The 25,306-nt window shown below is 54.4% G+C and overlaps 1 protein-coding gene and 1 long non-coding RNA gene across 3 annotated transcripts in view; both read right to left on the bottom strand.

Moving 5' to 3' along the window:
• Positions 1-727: 727 nt before the first annotated feature.
• Positions 728-3,507, bottom strand: LOC133095205 (uncharacterized). Its single transcript, XR_009701561.1, has 3 exons — positions 3,297-3,507; positions 2,392-2,560; positions 728-1,904 (listed from the first exon to the last, which is right to left on the bottom strand). It is a non-coding gene; the product is annotated as an uncharacterized LOC133095205 (long non-coding RNA).
• Positions 3,508-4,676: 1,169 nt separating this feature from the next.
• Positions 4,677-25,306, bottom strand: part of C7H6orf132 (chromosome 7 C6orf132 homolog) — a 32,386-nt gene continuing 11,756 nt past the window's right edge. For both annotated transcript variants that reach the window (XM_061196222.1, XM_061196223.1), the window contains exons 3-5: positions 12,500-12,575; positions 7,137-10,407; positions 4,677-6,525 (exon numbers count right to left, since the gene is read on the bottom strand). In XM_061196222.1, coding sequence (XP_061052205.1) covers positions 6,408-6,525; positions 7,137-10,407; positions 12,500-12,575 — 3,465 coding nt within the window. In that variant the 3' untranslated portion in view covers positions 4,677-6,407. The remainder of the gene's footprint in view (positions 6,526-7,136; positions 10,408-12,499; positions 12,576-25,306) is intronic.

The following is a 25,306-nucleotide window of genomic DNA, read 5'->3' as shown; positions in this document are numbered from 1 at the left end:
CAGGAAGATCACAGCTAGGGTAGGAAAGAGAGAGACAGAGAGAGAGGAAGCAGGAGACTACCAAACCCTCTTTGAGTGGCTCAGAAAACAAATGACAGTGACAAGAAGTGGCAGGAGATAGACCGCTGCTGTGAGGAAATCTTAAAGGAGACCGGAGGCTCAGTCTGTAGAAGACAAGATTGAAGAAATACAATTTTCAGGAATGAGAAGGGAGCATCCCGCAGTTGGGGTGCCAGTGGCATCCCACCCCTGAGAGCAGCACTGGACACGTGATCCCACACTAAAGTGGGAGAAATGGAAAACAGCAAGTCTGCTGGGTCCCCACTCTGCGTAGATCCCTCCTAGGCCCTGAGAACCCTGTGCAGGGAGCTCGCTGTTTAACAACAACAAAAAAAAAACCAGGGACTTCCCTGGTGGCGCAGTGGTTAAGAATCCACCTGCCAATGCAGGGGACACGGGTTCGAGCCCTGGTCCAGGAAGATCCCACATGCCGCGGAGCAACTAAGCCCGTGCACCACAACTACTGAGCCTGAGCCTGCGCTGTAGAGCCCATGAGCCACAACTACTGAGCCCATGTGCCACAACTACTGAAGCTTGCGCGCCTAGAGCCTGTGCTCCACAACAAGAGAAGCCACTGCAATGAGAAGCCAGCACACCGCAACGAAGAGTAGCCCCCGCTCTCCAAAACTACAGAAAGCCCGTGGGCAGCAACAAAGACCCAATGCAGCCAAAAAAACTTAATTAATTAATTAATTAATTTAAAAAAACCCCTAGAACCATAAGGCTTTCTCCTGAGGGAGGGCTCTCCAGGTGGGTGGGACAGTGAACAGGTTGGTCCTGACTGGCTTCTGCCACCCTGGCCCCCAGCGGTGCTGTTCCTTCTCGTTGTGTGATCCACGTTTGGCAGAAACATTTCCAGTGGCCCCAGTAGCACAGGAACAGGCTGGAGAGCCCAAGCAGGGTGCTGAGGATGGAAGGAGATCAGAAGAGGAGCAAATGTGGAGTGCAGGTCGCTGGGCTGCCTGGCACTGGCAGCTCCAGGTGGCACAGGGGGCAGTGGACCTGACCTGATGATACGAGGGCTGCCCGAGGCCCCCATGCCTCGTCCTGTAAGGACCAGATGGGCCACACCTGGTACCATCACTGCCCAGCTCCTTGTGTCTCCCCTTATTATCTTTTTTTGGCCGCACCGAATGCCTTGCGGGATCTTAGTTCCCCGACCAGGGATTGAACCCGGGTCTATGCCAGTGATAGCACCGAGTCCAAACCACTGGACCGCCAGGGAAGTCCCTCGTGTCTCCCCTTAGAGGGCATCGAGTCTCAGCCCATCAGGCAGGAGCCTCTTCAAGGCATCTTGACGCCTTTATGATGAAATGCAAGAGGCCCATCCCTAATACCATAACTCTGTGTCACACAGGAACCTCAGCGTTAGATCAGGTCACACACATGTAGAAACAAGAGGGTTATGTGGTCACGCGTCCAAGGGAGACATGGCCTTTGCCCTCAAGGAACTTAAATAGTGCGTGACAGCATTTGATTAAATACTAACAGGTGGTCATTCAGCAGACACATATTAGTACCTGCTGGTGCCAGGAGCAGCACTAGATGCTGGGGGATACTGGGATGAATAAGACAGGCAGCCCATGAGTTGTGGAGCATACAAGCTGCTGGGGGAGGGAGATGGGGAGCAAGTAACACCATGCGAGGGGGACTGGGGGCCTTTAACAGGAGCTGATGTGGCAGAGGGGGTGAGGGATGTCCAGCTGGGCTTGAAGGATGAGGAAGAGCCAGCCAAGGTAAGTGGCTGCAGCGGTGTGGAGGAGGGAGGGGTCTCCAAGCAGCGCAGGGCTGGGGCGGGCTTCCCGCAGGAGCTGATTTATGCTGGGCTTGAAGGGCGAGTCAGCCTTGAGGAAGCAGAAGGGGTAGAGTAGTGAGGCCATCAGTCTGGCTGCTCTGGCCTCAGGATCCTGTGAGAGGGAAGTAAGGGGAGAGGCGAGGCTGAATCTGAGTGGCTGGCAGGGATCCACATGGAAATGGCCGGGAGGGCACTTTTAAGTTAGAAATGGGGAGCTCAGGTGCAGGTGAGACGGGGGTGAAACTCAGTCTCCTGAAAAGGAAACTATGGAGACGGAAGACTGGGAGGAGGAGAGGTGCCGGGACACCTGGGCGGAGGAAGGGAGCCAGGCTGGAGGACAGGAGACAGCAGAGCACGTTCTGTAGACGCACAGAGAATGGTTCTCAAGGAGGGGAGGGAGGAGTGGCTCTTCTGTGCCAAGTGTTAACAAAGCTTCTAGAGCTCTGAGCATTGGGCAGGGAGCACAGGATCATCCAGGTAAAGAGGGAGCATTCGCAATGCGTTGCCTTGGTCACCGCCCCCTCCCAGAAGCTCACCTTTTCTCACCTTCCTGGCCAAAAACATCCCGAGGCCCCAACAGCGGGTCTGCAGCAGCCGGCCATCCCTGTGCCGTCAGAGGGAAGAAGCCCAGCTCCTCTGCCTGGAATCAATGGCCGCCCATCCTGGGCAGCTGACTCATGGTGGGAAGCCAGCATCGCCTTCGAGCTGCAGAGATGAAAGCGGCCACAGGCCACTGAGGGTAGGCAGGTGGTGGGTGAGCAGGCAGGGGCAGGCCCGCCTGACATCTGAGCACTTAGGAAGCTCCTCCCTTACGCCTCCCAGGTGGGAGGCACCTCTCCCCTGCAGCTTCCTGTAGGAGTGGGAGGAAGCCTCTCTGTTTCAATGAAGCCCAGCCCTGGAGAAAGCTGTGCTCCCTTTGGGAGAAGAGGACCCTTCAAGTATTGCTGACTGCAGGCCCCAGGACCTGCCCCCGCTGCTGCTTTGGGCTGGGCCTCAGAGAGGGGTTCTAGCCCCTGGGGCTTGGGCCACGTCCAGGGAGCAGTGAGGAGGCTCCAGAAACCAAGGTGCAACCAACTCGATCCAGGAACACCTGTGCCACCTACACCCATTAACTTTTTGTATTAGCTTTTCCCTCCTCAGGCCCTCCTGCATCCCTGCTCTGATAGAAACGTATAAAGTTCGGGGGAGGTGTGATTGGGAGAGGGATGAATGGGTGGGAATGGATACAGCTAGAAGGAAGGCGGCTGTGAGGAAGCAGACAGAGTTTGGAGTCAGGTGGGCTATTCTGAGCAATTCACCTATCTTCTTGGAGCCTTAATTTTCTCATCAGCAACATGGAATTAAGAGTATTACGAGGCCAACACATTTCAGAGGACTGTGGTGAGTAAATGAGGGAAGGAACAAACTTTCCAAACTGTCAAAATTAAGCGTTGGTAGTTACCATGACCACCGTTGCATCAGGAGTGCTCAGCGTGAAGTCCACGGAGCCCAGTTTGAGGGGGGGGGGGTGCCTGTGGAGTGCCTGAAATAATGTGTAAAAATGCATGTGGGGTATCTTTCTGGGGTGAGGATCCATAGCTCTCATCAGCTTTTTGAAGACGTCTGGGCCCAACACAGCTTAAGACCCAGACACAGCACGAGCCCATCCCCATCACTTCTGAGATGAGTTAGCCGAGACCCAAGGTCACACAGCTTATCAGAGGCAAGGCCAGATGTGGGACCCTGATGCCCCAACCCTCCGCTCCCGCTGCCCCTTCCTTGTCAGGCGAGGGGAAAGAAGAGTTAGGAGGGAGCAGGGGTGGGGCTGGGGACAGAGGAGCAGCCAGAGGCAGGGCCCCTGTCCTCACTCTGTTACCAGATGAGGGCCTCGCGGTACAGGGCAGGGGACGGTGAGAGACAGAACAAGGGAGCCCCAGGATGCGAGAGGGAGGCCCTTCCTGGAAGCACAAGTTGCTGAATAAGTGAGTTGTCCTCCTAGCCTCCCTTTCCCAACAACCCCCCACAAAAGGCTCAGACACGGGAAACACAAGAAACACACTCTCTCCCTCACACTGTCTTGAGATGACCTCTGGTTCTCAGTTTCCTCTTCTGGGAAATTTAAAGATGCCATGTCAAAGCTTTATGGAAAACCGTGAAGGGCCACATGCAAACGTTAAGGTAGTCATCACCCACCCAAAGATGCAGTTTCCTAAGCGACTCCTGAGTACCAGACACGTGCTGGACACTTGGCATAAACGTCACCCCTTCAAGAGGCCTCCCCTGACCAGCCAGTCAAAGTAAATCCACTTCTCTCTCCCACCCTCCAGTTATTCTCATAGTCCTGTTCCTTCCCTTCCTACCACTTATTATAATAGAGGCTGTTTCTGTGCGTTCCTTCCATCCTCTCTCCTCCACGAGACTACAGTCTTGCCATGGGCAGGAGGCGTGTCAGTGTGTTGATGGCTGTATATCCGTGCTAAGCACAGTGCCTGCCATCTAGTAGTCACTCAAATCCTTGTTAAATGAACACATGACTGTCTCTAGTCTTCACAACAGCCTTATGAGGTAGGTTATCACGCTCACTGTACAGAAGAAGAAACTGAGGTTCAGAGAGTCAGAGACTTGCTTAAGGGCACAGTTTGTTATCACCAGACTTCAGCTCTGCTCCTTCCCCTTGAAGGACTTGGAGAATGGAGAATGAGGAAACCTAAGGGTCAGAGAGAGAGTTTGGTCCAGCATAATGTCTCCAGTTCAGCCACCACCCTGCGCTCAGCCTTCCCCAGCTGAGCTCCCCCAACCTCTGATCATACCCCAGTAGCTCCCAGTCATCAATCCACAGCCACAGAGCTGGAGGCCATCCAAACTGGCCTGTTTATTTCCCAAGCCAAGTGAGAATCAGTCCTTCCCTGCCCACCCCAGAGCAAGATACAGTTGGGAATCCACACCCCACCCCTCAAGCCTTAACACAGCAGATAAATTAGTGAACTCTTTTATAAAACATTGTACAGGGAAAATACATACATATATATAGAGCCAGTGCTGGCACTGGGGTGGGGTTCGCTTCTTAGACACAAGTAACCAGACCCTGCCCCACCAGGGTGCCCACCCACCCCTGCACTCTCTTTCCCTGAAGTGGTCATCTGCTATCCCCACACCCCGTTACCTTGTCTGGTTAGCACAAATCATAGAGGTCCATCATCGTGCCCCCAAAGGGAACTGCTTCCTGGCTGCCCCTACCAGCCTGCTCCTCTGAGGTGGGCACCCCCTGCCCATCCTCCTTACCCAGGTAGCCTTCCTTGGCCTGGCCCCAGGAATTCGGCCCACCAAGACCTGAAGACAGAAGATTGACCAAAGAATACTGTTTCCTGATATGTTTGGTGACCATATATTATCTAAACCAGGACTTTTTTGAAAGTGAAAGGGGTTCTCACTCACTGGAAAACAGGCATAAACCCAGACTTCCCAGCAAAGTACAAATGGTCACCCTACTGATAGGGCTCCCCTGCTCTGAACTGGCCCAGTCCTGCCACTCTTGACTTTCCAAAACACGTTCCATACTTGCAGCAAACTCCTCTCAGACCTCTATTCCCATCTCTGTCACCTTCTACTCTACAAGGCCTTCTGGCATCTTGGTTACACATTCTAAGGCCTCAGTAATATTGGAGACCTGTAGTATTGGGGTTGGGAGGGGTGGTTGGGAATGATGCCCCTCCAAATCCCATATAGGACCTGGCGATGTAAGGCCTTTGGTGTCAAGCCCCAGGCTTTCTGGCTCCTTGGGCCCGATCCCCCAAATCATGGCTGCCTGGGTCTGAATAGAAAAGCAAGCCTTAATCCTCTGTCTTCCATCCCAAACCTGCCACGTCTTCTCTCTCTAGGCCTTCCTGTAGCTCAGGGCCAGGGAGAAATGAACCACCAGTACCCCATCCCCACCCTTGGTCAATGAAAAGCACTTTGTTCCAGTACCTTCTCTACATGTTGTGCATGCATATTCCTGCTCACACCTCAATGTGGCTTCTATGCTAGGAATCCCAGGTGTCGCCTCTGGGAGTGGCAACTGGAGGACTGGTGGAGGCTGAGGAGGTCAACCTGTAGCACCCTGCACCCCCAACCCAGACAGGGCTGGGCCTCAGCCCCTCAAGAGGGCCTGACCAGCAATCACAGCCATCCCGATGGGTTCCCATTCTAAGCGAGCACTCCAGCCCTTGCTTTTAGAACCTGCTCAGTAGGCCTGCTTGGAAAACTGCTTACAATAAGCCTTGCTAAAGCAAATAGTACCAGACAGTGAAAACTCAGGCTCCAGCTCCTTAAAGGTCCCTCCTCTCCTCCCTCCTTCCCCCTCCCACCCCCATCTGCAGACAGTCCACAGCCACACCAGTGCTTTGGGAAACAGAAGTTCAATCTTACTCTTCCTGGGGCCGCTGCTTCACTTGTTGTCCCCCTGTCTGTCTTTGGGAAACAGACTTCTCTGTGTCTGAGTGAGGCTACTTAACACCTGCTGCGTCCCTCCCACCCCCACAAAAACAAGTGCCTGGATCCGACCCCTTGGAGAGGAACTGGGAAAACCCTGGGCTCAGGATGGGGCCTTCCTATGGGCCCCCGAGTAGGCACAGGAGATGGGATGGCGGGTCCCGGGCCTCACGGTGAATGTGTTGATGGAGCTTCCATAGTGGGGGTTGCTGTGGGGAGACCTGGTGGGGAGCAGGAGAGAGATGAGGTTAATATCTGGTTAACCAACACCGCTTCCATCTCCCCCAGGGCTCAGCACAATGGAGCTGCCCCACAAGCTCAGGGCTTACCACCCCCAGAGTGGGACCCCAGTACTGACTCACCAGACACAGGGCTTCCCTCCCGTCTAGGCCCTGATGCCAGAGTACATGCCTCATACCCTTCTGCTCAGAACCCTTCCCTCCTAGCCTGGCTCTGGACGCATCGCTGTGACGGGAAATCCCAGCACCCAAGGACCACTCAGGTCTCCCCCCACCCCCCACTGGGACTCCAGGGAGTGGGAGAGAGGAGAGAGAAGAGGGAGCTGGTGGGGAAAGCAGGAGGAGGGGGAAAGAGAAAACAAAGGAGATAACGGGAGATAAGGAAGCAGGTAAAGAAGCGCCAAAGGCGCCCTCTCCAGGTGAAGTGTGCCTCCCTCCCCCTTCTCTCTGCCCTGAGAGCCAGAGGGGAGAAAACCAAATGTCCCAGACTGATGGCCGTGGCCTGGCCAGCTCCCCCATGGTCCAGGGGAGAGCCTCCCTCTCCCCTGGCTTCCCAGCCCAGGCTCCCGCCATCACCCTGGCCCGCAACTCACCTGCGGGTAGCCGGGGCGCAGCCGCAGTCGCCGCAGTTGCCGCCGCCGCCGCCGCCGGGCGCTTTGTACTTGGCCTCTCCGCGGGGGGCGCCCTCCAGGGACATCTTCCGCGCCTGCAGGCCGGCGGGGGGCGCGCGACCCGTCGTCGAGTTGACGCGCCGCATCTCCGGGCCTCCGGGCGCTGCGAAGGGCCCTCTGGGCTGCGGCCCGAAGCAGTTGGGGGAGGTCGGGCTGCGGCCAGTGCCGCCCCGGGGCAGCCTGGGGCTGCGGTGGGTCTCCCCGACGACGTACAGGCGCTTCTTGATAAGCGAACGGCCCCCGCCCGAGAAATGGTCCAGGGCCCTGGCGGCCCCGGAGGGGCCCGCTCTGGCGGAAAAGAGCGAGAAGCCGCAAGCGGGGCCCGCGTCCGCGAGCTGCCCCAAGTCTGAGAAGTTGTTCCGGGGAGGGGAGCCCCGGCGCCCCAGATACTGCAGGGCGCGGGGCGGGGGCGCGGGGTCATTGCTGAATTCTGGCGGCGGTGGGATGACCTCAAAGTTGAACTCCACCTCCTCCCTCTTGTGGGAAGGAGGAGGGAAAGAGGAGGACTTGGGCAGCAGGCGGCCCTGGGGGAGGCTGGAGGGCGCTGGTCTTTCCCAGGCCACGGGGGCCTGCGGCTCCGTCTTTGTCCAGCTGTACACGCGGCTGGGCTCCGTGCCCTCTGGGTCTCTGCGGGGCTGGGGCTTCCACTGACTGGTTACCTTGGGCTGTCCTGGCGAGGTTAGCTGGGGGTCCTTCTCAGTCTCCTTGGGTACCTTGGGGACCACTGTGAAGGAGTTGGGCTGGCCGTCGTTGTAGAAGATGCTGTCAGAGCCTGCCCTGGGCTGGGTGTGGCGATGGAGACTCCCTGGCAGGGAGGACTGGCCCAGGGCAGCCCCTCTGGACCTCCCCTTCTGTGCCCTCTGCCTGGCTGCAAGGAGCAGAGCCATCGCGGAGCCCTGCTCCACCACCTCCCCTGTCACTGGATGCCTGAGGAGTTCCTCAGCGGGCTGGGCTGAGGCAGGGGGTTTGGCTGGCAGCCCCTGGGGCTCCTTCACCTCCACAGGCTTCCCTGACCCTACAGCCTCTCCTCTGGACAGGGTGGGCATCACCACGGCCACATCTCTGCTGGGGCTGTTCTGGCTGCGATGGGGCTTATAGAGAAATGGCACCTCTTCTCGGCCAGGGGATATCTTTGGGGGGAGGGCTGGAGATGAGAGGGCTCCCTGTGTAGGCTTACTGGTCTCTGAGGAGCGCCCTTCTGCCTCTGACTTGGAGGGCACTGCAAGTTCCTGATGTTCTGGCTTCTCCCACTGCCCAGCTGGGACTAGGTTCTTCTCTGCTATCAGTTGGGATGACGTGGTGGGCAGAGGTGTGGCCTTGGGTGGTGTGGCTGGTCCAGGTGTGGCCTTGGGTGGTATGGCTGATCCAGGTGTGGCTGGCTCAGGTATGGCCTTGGGTGGTATGGCTGGTCCAGGTGTGGCTGGCTCAGGTGTGGCCTTGGGTGGTATGGCTGGTCCAGGTGTGGCTGGCTCAGGTGTGGCCTTGGGTGGTATGGCTGGTCCAGGTGTGGCTGGCTCAGGTGTGGCCTTGGGTGGTGTGGCTGGTCCGGGTGTGGCTGGTCCAGGCGTGGCCTTGGACTGGAGTGGTGTGGTTGGCAGAGGGGTGGTGGATAGAGGTGGCAGATTCTTGGCCACGGGCTTGGAGAATTTGCCGTTATCAGCCCTGTTTTCAAAGATTCTTCCCCCTTCTAGCTGAGGTTTGGGAGGCAGAGACCCTCTGCTGGGCTTGGCTTCCTTCTCTGCTGATGAGGAAAGCTGGGCCTCCAACTTATTCCGGATCTGCCAGATGCTAGGAGTTGGCGAGTCTTGGGGGATGTAGTCCACAGGAGGGAGGGTCAGGCTGGTGGCAGCCTTCCTCTCTGGCTGGCTGCAAGGACTCTCCTCAGGAACACTTGGGGGCGCCTCCTTCTCTGGCAGGCTTGGGGGCGCCTCCTTCTCTGGCAGGCTTGGGGGTGCCTCCTTCTCTGGCAGGCTTGGGGGCGCCTCCTTCTCGGGCAGGCTTGGGGGCGCCTCCTTCTCTGGCAGGCTGGGGCCCTTCTGGCTCTCCTTTCCCTGAGAGGCTGCAATTGGGCCTGGTCTATGACTGGCAAACCGGTCCTCTCTCCTGGAGCCACAGAGATAGGCTGACAGCTCGTTCCGCAGCTTTGCCATCTGGCTGGGATCCCGCCAGTCCACGGACTCTGAAGAGGCTGTGTCCTCCGGGCTGGGGGGGTCAAGTTTGGGTTTGGGAGCAGGAGAGCTGGACTTGGGTCTTTTCATAACCCCAGCCGGTGGAGGGGCTGCCTTCTCAGCAGATGGCAAAGGAGGGGCAGCTGGGGGCAGGGGGGGTGCTGGGGGAGGGAGTGGGGGTGGAGGAGGGGGCAGGGGAGGGGCTGGAGGTGGAGTCTCGGCTTGTTCACTTGTCCAGGCCTGGGACTGGCTCGGCCTCGGACTGGCTGGTGCCATAGCCCTGGGCTCCTCGGGATGGTCTGGCTCAGTGGCCCTGTCGGGGTAGACCTGGGACGCGGGGCGGATGTGGAAGCTGGGAGGCAGTGGGAGTCGACTGGGGGCCTTCTTGGTGGCCTCTCCTTCCTCAGGAAGAGCCCCTTGTGCTTCCTGACTGGAGATGGATGAAGTCCTGACTGGGGTTGGGGGAGGCACCTTGAGCGAGCTGGGGAAGGTGAGGTGGGTCTCCGGTCCCAGGAGGCTCCCCTTGGGCTCAGCAGGGCTCCTGGGGGGGCTGCCTCTGGGGGCCTCTGGCTGCCCGTCACTCACCGCTACCTCTGATTTCCACTTGGTGACACCCGCAGCGGGGAAGGGGTGAGTCCCCGGTGTATGAGGAGACACTGGAGCTGGGGGAGCCGGGGCTGGCAAAAGGGGTGGGGGTGGGGCAGGGGGAATGAAGTCCGGAGGGGTGGGTGTGGATGGGGAGGGAAGGGGGGGTGCGGCGGATAGGGCCCCCATTACTGGGGGCAGAGGTGGGGCCACGCTGGGCGGGGACGGGGGTTCCAGCAGCAGCGGGGGAGGCGGGGGAGCTGTGGAAGGTGGAGGTGGTGGTGAGGGCTCCTCTTGAGGCTGCGGAGTGTCTGAGGGTGGTGCCGGGGCTGGGCCTGGGGGTGGCGGGGGGATGAGCAAGTCCTGGCCATAGTGCCCGGGCCTTAGGTCCCCCACAGAGCTGTATAATCGGAGGTTGCCGTTGATGAGCTTGCTGGTGCCTGGAAGGAGGGAGAGGCAGAGATGAGAAGGGCGAGAAGGCAGCCGGGCTTGCCCATCTCTGAGTGCCCAGGGCAGGGCGGGGTGGGCTCCTGAGAGAGTAGCTGGCCGGTTTCGTGCCTTTCCTTTTGAACACCGCGTGAGGAGCAGCCATGTCTCGGGTCTCCTGAGCTCTCCTGGGAGTGACCCTCTTCTTTCTAGGGAGGGGCCCCTGCCTGTCCCTGGCACAGCCCCTAGAGCCTGTGCTAAATTTTCTCCATAGGCTCCCGAGGCTCACCCTTCTCTGCCCCGCTCACAGTCCTGTATATAATCCCTTTACTAAACTCTCTTCAGTTAGGCCCTTCAAGTGCACCAAGTGTTTCTTACAGGTGCCTTGGCTGGTACAAAGCCAGAAAGGCCAGGGTTCAAATCCTGGCTCTTCCACTTACTAAATGTGTAACTTGAGACACACTCATTAACCTTGCTGAGCCTCAGTTTCATCATCTGAAAAATGGGAACGATGTCAGCACTTACCTCATAAAGCTGTTGTGAGGATTAAGCAAGAGATTTCATGTAAATGCATGGCAAGAGCTTATCAGGTGCTAGGCCCATAGTAGGTGCTTAACGAACGGTAATCACTTTGACTACTACCACCTGTGCTTACCTTTTCGTTCAGCGTAAGGCAGACAGGGAAGGTGGCAGAGATAGGAAGTCATGGATGGGGGCAGGGGCCTGGAGACCTCAGTAAGGAAGTCTGGGTGAAAGTTTGGGAGGGAGAAATTTGCATGAGCAACTCCTGCTTTCTAAAGATCCTGAATCTACCAAGAACCCAGCTTTCCACCTCATAGAGAACTTCTGGAACAGATGCTGGACTGCAGGATGGATGGGGGTCTGTGGAAACGAGGTGACCTGGACGACCGAGGCGCCAGAGAGATGCTGAGCCCCCCTGGCCTCAGCGGCTCACATCCCTCCCTTCTTGGCCCCAGTCCCTGCCCCCTCCCTATTGTCTGCAGGCCACCAGGATGCCCTGATTACTTCTCTCTGAGGGGCACCTGTCCTTCACCTCTCCTCCTCTCAATTTCTAGCACAGAGAGAAACAAACCTGGGAATGGGCAGCTCTGAAGGGCTCCTCCCAGCTGTCTGACTTCAAAACAAACGCCAGACCAAGAGTGGGTAGGGGGAAAACCAACACCCATTGAGCACCCAAGTGTTAGGAGCTGGGACACAGCAGTAAAAGACAAACCAAGAAGTAGTCAAAATACTGGCTCTCGTGGAGCTTGTGTTTTAATGGGACAATGAGACAGGCAATAAACATAATATATTAGTAAATTACTACCACATTAGGTGATGAGTAATATGGGGGAAACCCAGGAGGGGTGGTAGGGGTGCAATGTGAATAGGGTGGTCAGGGAAGACCTGGCTGAGAAGGTGACACTGGAGCAAAGAGGGAAAGAGGGAGGCGAGAGCTGTGCACACGTGCAGGGGAAGAGCAGTCAGGGCAGTGGGAACTGCAGCGCAAAGACCTGAGGGTGGAAATGTGCCTGGATATTGAAGGAGCATCAAGGAGACCGGGATGGCGGAGCAGCGTGAGACGGGAAAGCCAGCAGGAGATGAGGCCAGGTAGGGCCAGATTCTGGCGGTCCTGGTAAGAACCCTTCCACTGGGTGACAAGGGAAGTCACTGGCGGGTTTTGAGCAGGGTATGACAAGAAGTGACTTGCATCCCATCCAGTACTTAGTTTACTCTTCCAGAACTGGAATTGTCTTGCCCGTGGCTCATTGGAAGATATGGAGGTGCAAGGGGTTAAGTGATTTGCCCCAGGGAGCGAAGCTAGTATGCAGGGGAGCTGGGACTCGAAGCCAGGTCTGCCTGACTCCAGGGTTCTCTCTACCACTCACGCTGAACTTGTTCCTGCTCTGGCCTCGGCCCTCACCATCCTTCCCCCACTGGGCCTTAGCCGACCGTGGCTCTCCTCATCTCCCACCCACAACAGCCAGCAGCCAAGAGGCCTGGGGACTCCAGCTTTCTCACCAGCTGGGGAGGGGGGACCAGATGCTTGGGCTTAAGGAGGAAAAAAAGAAAGATGGACAAGCCCCAAGCCCAGGGTCCTCTTACCTGTCATTTGTTTGTCTGCAAAGCTGTCTGGGACAGAGGGGGTGGGCACAGCCAGTCCATGGTTCTCCTGGGCATCCTGAAAGAGAGCAGAACAGTTAGGGGACAGGGAAAGACAGATGGTTCTTAAATCGCTGCTCCGTGAGGCCATTTTATTGCTGGAAAATCCACAGTGATGGTTGCACAACCTTGTGAGTATACTAAAATGTAAAAGGGCTCATTTAAAAGGGTGAATTTTATGATATAGTCGAGTCTTGTTATTCGCGGTAGTTAGGGTCTGTAAAGTTGCTGCGAACACTCAATTAGCAAAAACTGGATCAAAATGCCCGAGGGAAATACAGGGTTAGGTTCCTGTAAACCTTGGTCAAGGCACTTACATCAGCTGATCAATACATAACTTTGTTTTATGCGTGTTTCTGTTTAAAGAGACCTTATTTAGAGAGACCTACTAGAGAATAGACTTGAGGATATGGGGAGGGGGAAGGGTGAGATGTGACAGGGTGAGAGAGTGTCATGGACATATATACACTACCAGATGTACAATAGATAGCTAGTGGGAAGCAGCCGCATAGCACAGGGAGATCAGCTCGGTGCTTTGTGACCACCTAGAGGGGTGGGATGGGGAGGGTGGGAGGGAGGGAGATGCAAGAGGGAAGAGATATGGGAACATATGTATATGTATAACTGATTCACTGTTGTAAAGCAGAAACTAACACACCATTGTAAAGCAATTATACTTCAATAAAGATGTTTTAAAAAAAAAAAAAAAGAGACCTTATTTAATATCTATCGTTGACTCACTGACACTGAACTCATGGCCAACAGCACCATAACTCACACCTTCGGAGCTTACCTAACGCACGTATTTTCTCTGTAAGGCACCTCACCTAGCCTCCTTGCATGTAGGGATGTCAGACGGCACATCAGCCCTATGTTTGGGGACCATTTTAAATAGCAAAATCACCAACAAAAAGCAAAGAAATATGAAAAAACATGGCACTAAATAGAAAAGGATGCTTATTTACAGCATGAGGGCTGAAACAAGAAAGCAAAGTGTCTTGTTCGACCTCAGCAGGGCCCATGTGCATCAGGTGACTCAAATTTTTCACTACTCTGTGTAGGTCCAAAGCATCTTGAGTACTGATTTGGGGGGTTACAAATAAATTTTAGCAAGTAGGAGAATTTGCAGATACAGAATCCTCAAATAATGAGAATCAACTGTATATAAATTGTATCTCAGTTAGAACAGAACAAACAAACAAATTCTGCGTGACTCCCCAGGGATGGCCACAAGATAAAAAGCCAAACCCCTCAGCCTGGCCTCCTGTTCACTCTTAGTTTTCATTAGGTATTTACAGAAAAGTACCTAAGTAAAAAGTGGTGAACTGGAGTATCGACAGCACTGCAGATGCCCTTCTGATCTCTAAGCTTGGCAGACCATAATGTGTTTACACAGCTGTCGGTTTGTACATACTACTTTACATTCTTTTTTTTTTCCCCAAACACACATTTCCATATGTCAACAACGTCCACACACCTGTCCTTTGGAGGAGCTGTGGAGCATTTTATGGTCACTTTCAAGGTCCTCAACACCCTGGCCTCATCCTTCCCAGCCAATGTTTATTTCCACTCACCTGTTATAGCCATCCTGCATTCTAGCTGGACCAACTCCCTCTCCAGGATCCTTCCAACCCACACATCTGGTTCACGTTCATCCCTGACGCTGGGTGTTGGTCAGGCTGTGCTCCTCTTCCCACCCTCCATTTCTAACAATACCACCCATTGCTCTGTGCTCTAAACATGTGATCGCCATCACACCACTCTGTGAAGAAGCTATCCCCATTTGTCAGAGACCGCGGAGGCTCAGAAATGTTTGGTAAGTTGTCTATAGTCACATGACCAGTGCTGTCAAACCCAGGTCTGTGGAGCTCCCACCCCTGGGTATTTTGCTTCTCTAAAGTCTAAGTCTCTCATCCTGCAAGGATTCACTGAGCCCCTCTAGAAAGATGGTAGCAGGGAAGGGGAAGATCTGGAGCCAGACTGCCTGGATTTGAATTCCGGCTCTGTCACCTACTAGCTGTACTGACTGTGCCAGTGATGTAAACTCTCAGTTTCCCTGACTATGAAACTGTGATTAAAATAGAATTTACCTATTCTAGGGAAGCTGTGAGGATTAAGTGATGCAATACACAAAAAGCACTTAGCTCCTGGCATGTAGTGAAAGCCCAATAAATGTTAGCTCTTGTTGTTATTCCTAAGGAGCCATCCCTTGTCTGCACCAGCCCACACTGACCTACCCTGTTCAGAGCAACCCACAGCCAAGCCCCATAGGGAGCACTTCTGTTTGCTCTCTAGATATTCCCCCAGTTCCTCCAATAAGATGTGGTTGCTCCTTGGAGCCCAGGGACATTTTTTACATGAATCCCCCAAAGCGGGACACATAGTAAGCCAAGTTGTTACTCGCTGATGGGCTGATGGTGCCAACTCTCTAGACTTAATGGTTTAATATATAAGAAGGGGGATTCAAGGTAGATGTCTCAGAAATATCCACAAGACCCTGGGTTACCAAGGGCAATCTCAGAATTACTCTCTGGCCATTTGAGGGCAACAAACAACCCATCTTCTTGTTCTTAAAGAATTCTGGGGACTTCCCTGGTGTCGCAGTGGTTAAGAATCCGCCTGCCAATGCAGGGGACATGGGTTTGAGCCCTGGTCCGGGAAGATCCCACATGCCGCAGAGCAACTAAGCCCGTGCGCCACGACTACTGAGCCTGAGCTCTAGAGCCCGCAGGCCACAACTACTGAGCCTGCACACCATAACTACTGAAGCCCATGCACCTAGAGCCCGTGCTCCACAACAAGAGAAGCCACTGCAATGAGAAGCCCGCACATGGAAACGAAGAGTAGCCCCCGCTCACCGCAACTAAAGAAAGCCCGTGAGCAGCAACAAAGACTCAACACAGCCATACATAAATAAATAAATAAATAAATTTAAAAAAAGAATTCTGAAGCTGGAATGGCCTTGTTCCATCATCTACTCTTTTCTTCTGCCTCTATTTGATTCACACGGCCACACACCTGTTCTTAACATCTCTCAAACCCAGTGATCCTGCATTCTGAGATGCAGCACACACACACACACACACACACACACACACACACACGACTGATTGTCTAATAACCCCCATCAAGTATGTATACTCTGATTTTGATAAGATGTAGGCCAGGCCTTTAACAGCCAGGGTTGAGATCCCTCGATTACTCTTTTGCATGTAGTTGGAAAGTAGAAAGACCTGGGGACTTATCATCAAAAGTCTTTGGATTCCATTCATGCTCTGGATTTTGCCAGTGAACACGTGTGGTGGTGTGGTGTGACCACCAGTCACACCAGTGGTGTGACCTTGGATGAGGTGTGACCTTGTTCCTTGCCAGTGGTGTGACCTTGGATGAGCCATAGCGATGATGATGTTAATCTATCATCTATGCACCAACTGTGTGCCAGCACTATGTTATCTCAAATCCCTTAACAGAGCCAGGGTGCACACCTAGGCCTCCCGACTTACCCTTTCTACAAATCACTGAGACCCATTTTATTCACGTACAAAATGGAGATATTTCCTGCTTTGCAGGGCCATTATGAGGACCAAATGAGATAATAGGAAACCCAGGAAACCAGTGCTCGCTGAAGGAGTATGTCTTCTAAATCTTCTCCCCCACAAGGGTGAAAACATTGTGAACAATCAAAGTTGCCTGGAGTCCTAGAAGCACCTTCTGGGTCACCCTGAGTGCTTAACTATAATTACATGTGGACGAGGAAGACGGACGAACTTTATGGGCTGGAGGTAACACTGTCCACCCCACCTTTGATCTCAGCTCTGAAAATGCATTAGACCCCAAAAGACCACAGGATGGAAATCTGTCTCCTGAGTGGCCTTGGAACAGCAGCTCAGGCTTTTTAGCTCCCCCATCCCACCCCCCCGCCACACACACACATACATGGGCGTCCCAGGACACACCTATAACCTTGCCGCAGTGTTTGAGGTGCTGTGGCATTCCACGCCCCACCACCCTTGGGGCAGGTCCCAAAGCCCAGCCTCACCCCTTCGGGAGCCCCCTGTACTGAACTGAACACAGCCCCGCATCCCCAAGCCCCAGCTGGCCCTGCTCCTTCCCCGCACGCCCACCTGGCCGCCGGTGGTTCACCTAGCTGTCCCTTCCACTGGTGTGGATTCGGGGAAGGCAAATACAAACTCATTTTAATGCTAGTCCTAGGAAAACAGACCCGGAAGGCACACCCCTCCGCTCACTCACCACAGGGACCCAGGCAGCTGGCATCGAGTGACAGAGTTCAGTGTGAATGGCATCCATCTCCACGGGAGCTGAACTCCCTCATCTGTCTCCCTTAGCCTCAGAGAACTAAGGTAGAGCCTCCTTAAGAAGAGGGCCTGGAGGTGACATCTAAATGTACTGTGTGATCCTGGGATGGAGCAAGGCTATGCCATAAAGGACCTTAGTGGACAACTGGCGATGACTGAATATAAAAGGTGTATCAGATAACAGTATCATACCAATATTAACTTCCTGGATTTGCTAACTGTGCAGAGAACATCTCTGTTCTTATGTAATGCACACGTAATATGTAAGCTTTTGTTTCATTTTTGTTTTTAGTGAAGTATAGTTGATTTACAATGTTGTGAATACGTAAGTATTTAGGAGTAAAGGGACTGGGTGTCTCAACTTACTCTTTAATGATTCAGGAGGAAACAATGTATAAATATCAAGAGAGGGAGAGAGCAAATAAAGCAAATGGGGGCAAAATGTGGTGAATGGGGGTGGAGGTTCTAGGGAGTTCTTTGTACTATTCCTGCAACTTCTCTGCACATTAGGATTGGTTAAAAAGTAAAAGTTGGGTTTCCCTGCTGGCGCAGTGGTTAAGAATCCGCCTGCCAACGCAGGAGACACGGGTTCGAGCCTTGGTCCGGGAAGATCCCACATGCTGCGGAGCAACTAAGCCCGTGCGCCACAACTACTGAGCCCGCGTGCTACAACTACTGAAGCCTGCGCGCCTAGAGCCCGTGCTCGGCGACAAGAGAAGCCACCGCAATGAGAAGCCCGCGCACCGCAACAAAGAGTAGCCCCCGCTCACCGCAACTAGAGAAAGCCTGTGTGCAGCAACGAAGGCCCAATGCAGACAAAAATAAATAAATAAAAGAAAAAAGTTACTCAAAAGTATGGACACCAAGGAGGGAAAGTAGCGGGGGAGGGGGTGGTGGGATGAATTGGGAGATTGGGATTGACATATATACACTAATACGTATAAAATAGATAAGTAATAAGAACCTGCTGTATAAAAAATAAATAAATAAAATTCAAAGAAAGTAAGTTACTGAATGCCACTGAATGGTCCATTTTAAAATGGTTAAAATGGTAAATTTTATGTTACGTGTGTATCTTACAATTTAAAAAGTTAAACAAAGCATAGCAAACAAAAGACAAGAACATCAAAAGAGAAGGTGTTGAGGGAGACTTAGAGTTTGTCGGTCCACTGGACAGACAGCATCTCACATCACCTCTTTCTCTCATCCCCAGTACTCCCAACCTTAACAACAATAATAACAGCGGCTACTTACTTAGCACTTACTCAGTACCATGCGCTCTTTCTGTGTTTTCCATCTCTTAACTCATTTACTTTTCACAACGTGAGATGAGATAGGTGTTACTGCTACCTCCACTTTACAGATGAGAAAACCGAGGCGCACAGAGGTTACGTGACTTGCCCAAGTTAGATATCACTGTTTTTCCAGGCATCTGATCATCACCAGCACCCCTAGCTTTTCACCCGGCTCTGCCAGGCACTTCCTGAGTCCCTCCCTTCCTGCCACCCCACAAGCTCGGCCCTCCTTCAGTCCTCACTGTCTCTTACCTAGACAGACAAACAGACAGACAGACTACTGCCCTGGCCTCTGCCTCACTCCATTCTTCAAACCTGATGCCAGGATGTTCTTTCTAAAATGCATCTCAGAGTAGGTCCCTTCCCTGCTCAGAATCCTTCCATTGGTCCAGAGGATGAAATTCAAACACCTTCACATGGCGTTCAAGACCTTTCATAAGCTGTCCTGTCTGCAGCTCCTGCCACCTTCTCCCACCCACTCCACAAACTCTGGGCTCCAGCTAGTGGTTCTTGTCTGTTTCCCACCATGAATGAGACTTGACTCATTCATGAGCAAATGGGCTCCTTGCAGCAGGGTTCTTCAGTATGGCAGAAAGACCACTCCCAGGGGGTGTGGGTTCGATCCCTGGTCAGGGAACTAAGATCCCACATGCCACACGGTGCGGCCAAAAAAAAAAAGAAAAAGCCCCTAGACGATTTGGCTACGCCCCCCTCTTCCACCCATGGAGAACCACTGCAGCTGTTTGGGATTCATTCCCACATCCTCTCAGGCCTCCCCAGCCTTGCTTTTGCTCTTTTTTTTTTTTTAAATTGGAGTATAGTTGATTTAAAATGTTGTGTTAGTTTTTGCTGAACAGCAAAGTGAATCAGTTATACATATACATATATCCACTCTTTTTAAAATTCTTTTCCCATATAGGTCATTACAGAGTATTGAGAAGAGTTCCCTGTGCTATACAGTAGGTCCTTATTAGTTATCTATTTTAGCTTTTGCTCTTATTCTGCCTCGGATGCCCTTTTCCACCCAGCAAACTCCTGGTTATCCTTTAAACCCCAGATTAAATGCCCCTCCTCCATGAAGCCCTCCTTGGCAACCTCAGCCCAAGTTAATTTCTCTTCCTAGTGTGTTCCTCACCCTGTGTGCATTATTACGACAGCTGACATTTATTAGGTGCCTACTATGTGCTAGGCACTGTTCTGAGTACTTCACATGTAGCAGCCTAGTTAATCCTCACAGTAACCCTAAGAGGCAGGTTATTGTTTTTATTTTATAGAAGATGAAACTGAGGCACCGAGATGCTAAGTACACTGCCCGAGGGCACACGGCTAGTAAGTAGCAGGGCCGATATTGGAACCTCAGAGCCTGCCCTCTTTGCCACTACAGTATTCGTCTTCACACTCTTCCTCCAGTACAAATTGAGGCCATTGCAGGTGACTGTGGTCTCTGCTGCCCCAGCCCAGCCTACCTGTGGGTAGGGGGATGGCTGATCCTTTATACAAGCCTGGCACAGATGGGGCAATTCAATGAGTGTTCGATGAGTGAAAAAATTCCTAGAAGAGTGAATGAGAGGTAGAAAGAACACAGGACAGAGAGGTGTAAAACCTGTGTTCCGGTGCCAGCTCCCCACCCCCCCGCCCCAGAACAAAGGGCCTCCCTCCCTCTTCTGTGAACGCTCTTTAAGGATCACCTCAAGCAAGGTGTTCCATGAGCCCAGGCCCATAAGGTGTCCCATCTGTGCTCGGCTCACCTATGCCATGTGGGTGGCAGCCTGGACACTCAGGGCTACCCCTCCATGACAAGGTGTTGGGACAGACCCCCATCGTTGTCTCCAGAGAGTTCTCTGGGGGACAGGGGCAAGAGGGGATAGAGGAGGAGGAGAGGGGGAGGGAGGAGTTTGTGAAGCTGCTTTTCCAGGAGCCACAGGGTGAGGCCAAGTGTGCAGGGCTGGGCCTGAGGTCACTGGTGGCCTCAGATGTGGGCCTGTGACTGTCACAGTCAGCTGGGGGCTGCCCCACACTCAGTGAGCTTGCCCTGGGAAAATCACAGATTTTCACCCCCTCCCCAGGGTGCTGTCTGCAGGGGTTGGCATGTGCCTCAAGTATACTCAGGAGAGAGAAGTGTGTGGCCCTTGGACGATGGCAGCCCCACATCGAGAGGGGTGCGCCAACCTGTGGGCAATGGAAACGACAGAGAACATGCAAATGAGCATCTAAGCACCTCTGCTGGGCCAGCCCACTGGAGCCTCCTTCCTCAGCCACAGGCAGCCGACCACGGCCACGGCCACTCCCGGCACTGCTGCCACAGAGCAGCCCTTGCTCAATGCCTTGGGTAGAGTCCAGCCCTGGCCCTGCCAGATGGGGCATTCCCCATGGAACTGGGCCTCAGGCCTTCTGCGTCCCCACACCCAGACAACACCCAGAAGCTAAGATCACTGGTCACCTCACCCACCTCACAGAGGGATGCAAGCCAGCTCCCCAGCTCAGTCAAGCAGCCCTTTAAAATCCGTCACAGCCTCGTATATTGAAAAGTCACCCAGCAATGATTAGCTGGCAGGGAGGCTGGGGGCGGAAGTGCCATTCCAAGAATATTTATATATATTTTCTTCCTTATACTTGTCTCTATTTTCAGTTCTTCACAATGAACTTCTGTTTCCTTCATAATTTAAAAAAGCACACAGTACATAGTTTTGGGGTTTTTTTTAATTCTTGTAATCAAGAAGAAAGAGCATGGATTTTATAGGCAAGCAGACCAGATTGGCAATTTTTTTTTTTTTGACCACACCACGCGTCATGTGGGATCTTAGTTCCCACATCGGGGATCAAATCTGTGCCCCCTGCACTGGAAATGTAGAGTCTTAACCACTGGACAGCCAGGGAAGTCCCCAGATTGGCAATCTTAATTCAACTCCATCATCTCAAAGACAGAATCGGACACAAGGTCAGTGGTCAGGAAGTGTGCCCCTCTCTCGCCTTTTGAGGCTCAGTTTTCTCATCTGTAAGATGGAGTTGATCCCACCTCCCTTAGGTTTGTTGTGACACCCCACACCTAAAGAGATCTTGCAGAGAAGCACTCAAGGAAGGGCATTTCCCCGGGCTCCTGGCCCTCAGGTCCTAACAAGGCTCAGTAGGTGAGCAGTGGCCTGAGTCCATGGACACTCTGCCTGGGCACAGCTCCCGGGATGTGTCTGCCCGGCTGGACCTGAAGAGATACATGGGTGCTTCCCCGTAGTCAGGGTCAGGTAGCCGGGAATCTCCTACTGCCCTTTCAACCACAGACATTTCAGAGTTGAAGAGAAGGAGGAAGGAAAGGAGGAAGGAGGAAGGGAGGAAAGCATTCACTATTCAGGATGAGGTTGTCTCACCTTTAATGTTACAGGGCGTCAGAGCCCATTGCTAGCCCCCTGCTGCACCACCAAGGGCTCAGGGGACAGCCTTACCCCACCGATGGGCCCAGCCCTGCCCCCTTGGCCTCCCTTGGCCTGGGACATACACATCCTCATGCCTGGGATTCCTTAGAACCCAGGCAACCCCCAAGGGTGGGTCACCAGGGGCTTGGCCAATGGGCCACACACGGTTGACCTTGGACACAGGCCAGCTCAGTGCCTTAGTGACACATTGTGGAATGCAAACTTCCTCACCAGATTCCTCCAGTAGCCTTGCTGGGGCACCTCAGGGTGAGGTGTAGAGCTGCAGGGGGTGAGGGAGATGACTCTGAGTCAGAGTCAGAGCCAGGCACGGCTGGGGACACTGCTGTAGGCTGGGGGAGCAGGGGGACAGGCCCCCAGAGTGAGAGCTACAGGAAACCCCTCCAGGCACCCAACGTCCCCAGCTGGGTGAAGCCCAGCCGGTTAGTTGTTTCCTGGCTTTGCGGGGCAGCGTGAGGGTGCGGGGTGTGTTCCCCACACAGCAGCTTCTCTGAAGCTGGGAACCAGTGAGCATTAAAAAAAAGAGCCCCATTACTTCCCCGCCCTGCCCTCCACCCTCTGCCACAGCTCACACCCCCTTCCTGGGGAACAGAGAATTCCACCAACAAGGCCGTCTTCCTCTGGACCAGCCTGCCATCCCAGAATTGCTCTTAGACCCTCGTTTCAGGGTCCTGCCCTGGACTCTGAGCTACAGAGGGCCCTGCTCTGGTTCCCTTTAGGGCAAGAAGTCCATGGGATCAAAGGGACATGCCCTAAGAGCCCACAACACCCCGTTCTTGACCCTGCTCCAGGCACCAAGGTCCCTAGAATCCCCCATTTAAATGGCCCTGAGCCCATTTCTAGAGCTTCCTTCCCGGTCAGTCCTTCTGAGGGCAGCCCAAGCTGGGGGTGCACATCCCTGAGCCCAAGGGGTGGCCATGTGTGGATAAGGATAAGGGTGTGGGTGGAGCTTTGGAGGTTCAGGCTGAGACCGCCACCGTGGAGGAGGAGCCAGGTGGGCAGAGGCGGGGGTGGCTACGGTGGGGAGAGGGTGCTCCATCCGTACACTGGCTGCAAGCTTCTGACACCCACCCCCCAGGAACGCATGGAGCTTCCCCCACCTGACAGCCCTCCCAGCTAACGTCAGCCACGTGAATCACTCGAAAGCCAATAAGGACTGCCCATCCCAGCTCAGCCTAAGGAGCTCAAACCCCAACCCCAAAGGGAGCCTGGGCCTTGAGTTCAGAGATGAGCTCCCACGGCGGGGGATGGAGTGGAAAAGTGGGAAGGAGAAATCCAGCTGACTCGGGCTGCATCTCTGCGTTTCACAGAGGGCAGGGTCCAGAACAGTCAGGCTTCCTGCCCGGAACCCAGGCTGACACTTCCCTAGTCACCGCCAGGCCTGCCTGACTCAGAGGGTGGGGTGACCCAGGGAGCTCTCACCGCCTGGGGCAGCCCAGGGGACCTGTCCAGCCAGTTTCCCCATATTCGCCACGTTGGCATTTAATTTTTAATTCCTCATATGCATCGCCCTGGAGATGGCTGGGTTCAGAGTAGGGTAGGGCAAGAGGCAGCCCCAGAGAAAAGTACGACCTTCCCTCCACCAGTTGTTCCACCAGCTCAGCTCTCAAAAGCTAGGGACAGGCTCTGGCTTGAGCTCTGGGCCGGGCTTCCCCTTGGAGGTAGAAGGAAGTGGGGAGAAAGGATCCTTCCCCGACTCAGCCCAGGCCCACGTGGTGTAGACAGGACTGGATCGAGAGGAGGAGACCTAGGCTTGGGTCCTGTCTCCACCTCCATTGAGCTGTGTGGCCTGGGCAGGACCTTCCCCTCCCTGGGCCTCAGTTTTCTCATCCTGATGAGCACCAAGGTCCGCCCCTACCCCAGCTCTGAAGTTTGCGATTCTAATCCAGTTCCTTGGAGCTTGCAGAGCAGGAAGTGGGGTGGCCCTGGTGACTGAAGCACGTCCTTTTCAGAGGGCCTGGAGTCTCTGGGGGGCTCCAGGGAGCTGACCCCACCTCCTGCCCCTCCGTTAGCAAGTTATTTTAACACAGAAAGTCACAGCTGAGGAGACCCTAGTGGACCATCCAGTATAACCCCCGCTGGTGGGTGAGGAGCCAGAGGCCCTGGGAGAGGAAGGGCCTGGCCCTCAGCCACCCTGCAGCCCAGTGGCAGAGAAGGCACTGGTGCCAGTTACCTGAGGATCAATCCAGATCCCATCCCAGTCACTGAGGGATCCCAAGGTCCTTTTCATAATTGGCCTTTGGCTGCTGGCTGCCTGCAAAAGTATTTCTTCGTTCTCTGCACTTTCACCTCAAACAGAGCAAGGAAGCTCCAGGAAGGGGCCAGAAGCACCTGCTGTGGCCCTTCTCTGCCTCATCTTGCCCTCCCCTCTCGCACCAGTCCCTCTGCGGGCTCCTGAGAGGTACTGACAGCGACAGTGCTCCCAGAAGACGGCCTGGCCCGGACGGCGCTCAAGGAAGAGCATGGGCCTGTCATGGGCATCGCCACCTTGAGCCTCCCCTGCCCCAGCGTGGCCTGGCCTGGGAGGTGTCCCCTGAGTGTGGGAAGGGAGGAGAGGGAGGGGCAAGGCCCAGCTGGTTAGGACAGCGTCAGGCAGGGCTTGGCCTCGACCCAGCTCCCCACCCCTGCCCCAACTCGGTGGGGCTGGGGGTCAGGGTGTGCGCACGTGTGTCTGTGTGTGAACCCACAGTTCTGTCCTCCTGCCTCTCATTCTCCCGGCCTCCTGCCCCAGCTAGAAGAAAGCAAAGGACCCAGCCCAGAGCCTAAGGGAGAGGAGTCAGACTCCCCTCAACCCAGGAGCCGTTGATGAAGGATATTGGGGCTGCTTTGTATCTTACGACCTGAGTCAGGAGTAAAACATGTCCCCAGGATACGGGCCACCATGCCCAGGGTTCCTAATCTTAAGGTGCATCATAGGTGGGCTTCCAGGGGCCTGAGATCCCTCTGCTGGAATTGTAAGCAAAATTACGTGTACGTGCCTCATAGCCTCATCATGCTCTCAAAGGGGTCTATGACCCTACAGAGGCAAAAGCCCTGGTGCCCAGAAAGCCCTGGCTGCCAGGCAGGGGTTCAGAGAGGCAGACACGGGAGATGCAGGCGGTGCTGCGGGCTGGTGCTGGGAGGGAAGAAAAAAAGCTTCTAGGCCGTGGGTGGAGAGGAAGATAGGACGGCCTGAATAGAACTCGGACCCTGGAGCCTGGCTACAAATCCCAGCTCTGCCACTTATGAGCTGCCTGTCCTTAAGCAAGTTACTGCCCCATCCTGTGCTTCAGTTTCTCTACCTGTAAAATGGGGATTCACAGCAGCATCTTCCCAAGAGGGTGGCTCCAATGACTCTGTTAACACATGCGAGGCACTTGGGATGGTGCCTGACACACAGGAAGTGCCCCCCACGTGTTAGCCACAATCTCATGGCCCTGCCACTGGCTAGGACCACACAAGCCACCCAGCCGGCACCGACGGCATGGAATGACCTTCCCTTTCTGGGTTCAGTTCCTGCCAATGTAAAGTGAGGCTGGTGTGGACCCGACGAGGCCCCTTTAAGTTGTGGGTTCACAGCGCGTTTATTCCCTCGCCCTCACCAGTGAGGGGCCGTGAGTTTGGTGGCGAGAAGCCCCATCTCCTGGGACTGGGTCTGAGGCTTGCCCAGAAGGACTGCTCCCAAGCCAGTACCAGCCAGCAGTCCCTAACCCTGTGCAGCGCCCCCATTCATGC

Source organism: Eubalaena glacialis, chromosome 7, assembly GCF_028564815.1.
Source record: "Eubalaena glacialis isolate mEubGla1 chromosome 7, mEubGla1.1.hap2.+ XY, whole genome shotgun sequence".
In the NCBI taxonomy this organism is placed as follows: Eukaryota; Metazoa; Chordata; class Mammalia; order Artiodactyla; family Balaenidae; genus Eubalaena; species Eubalaena glacialis.
This window is presented reverse-complemented; position numbering and strand designations above follow the sequence as displayed.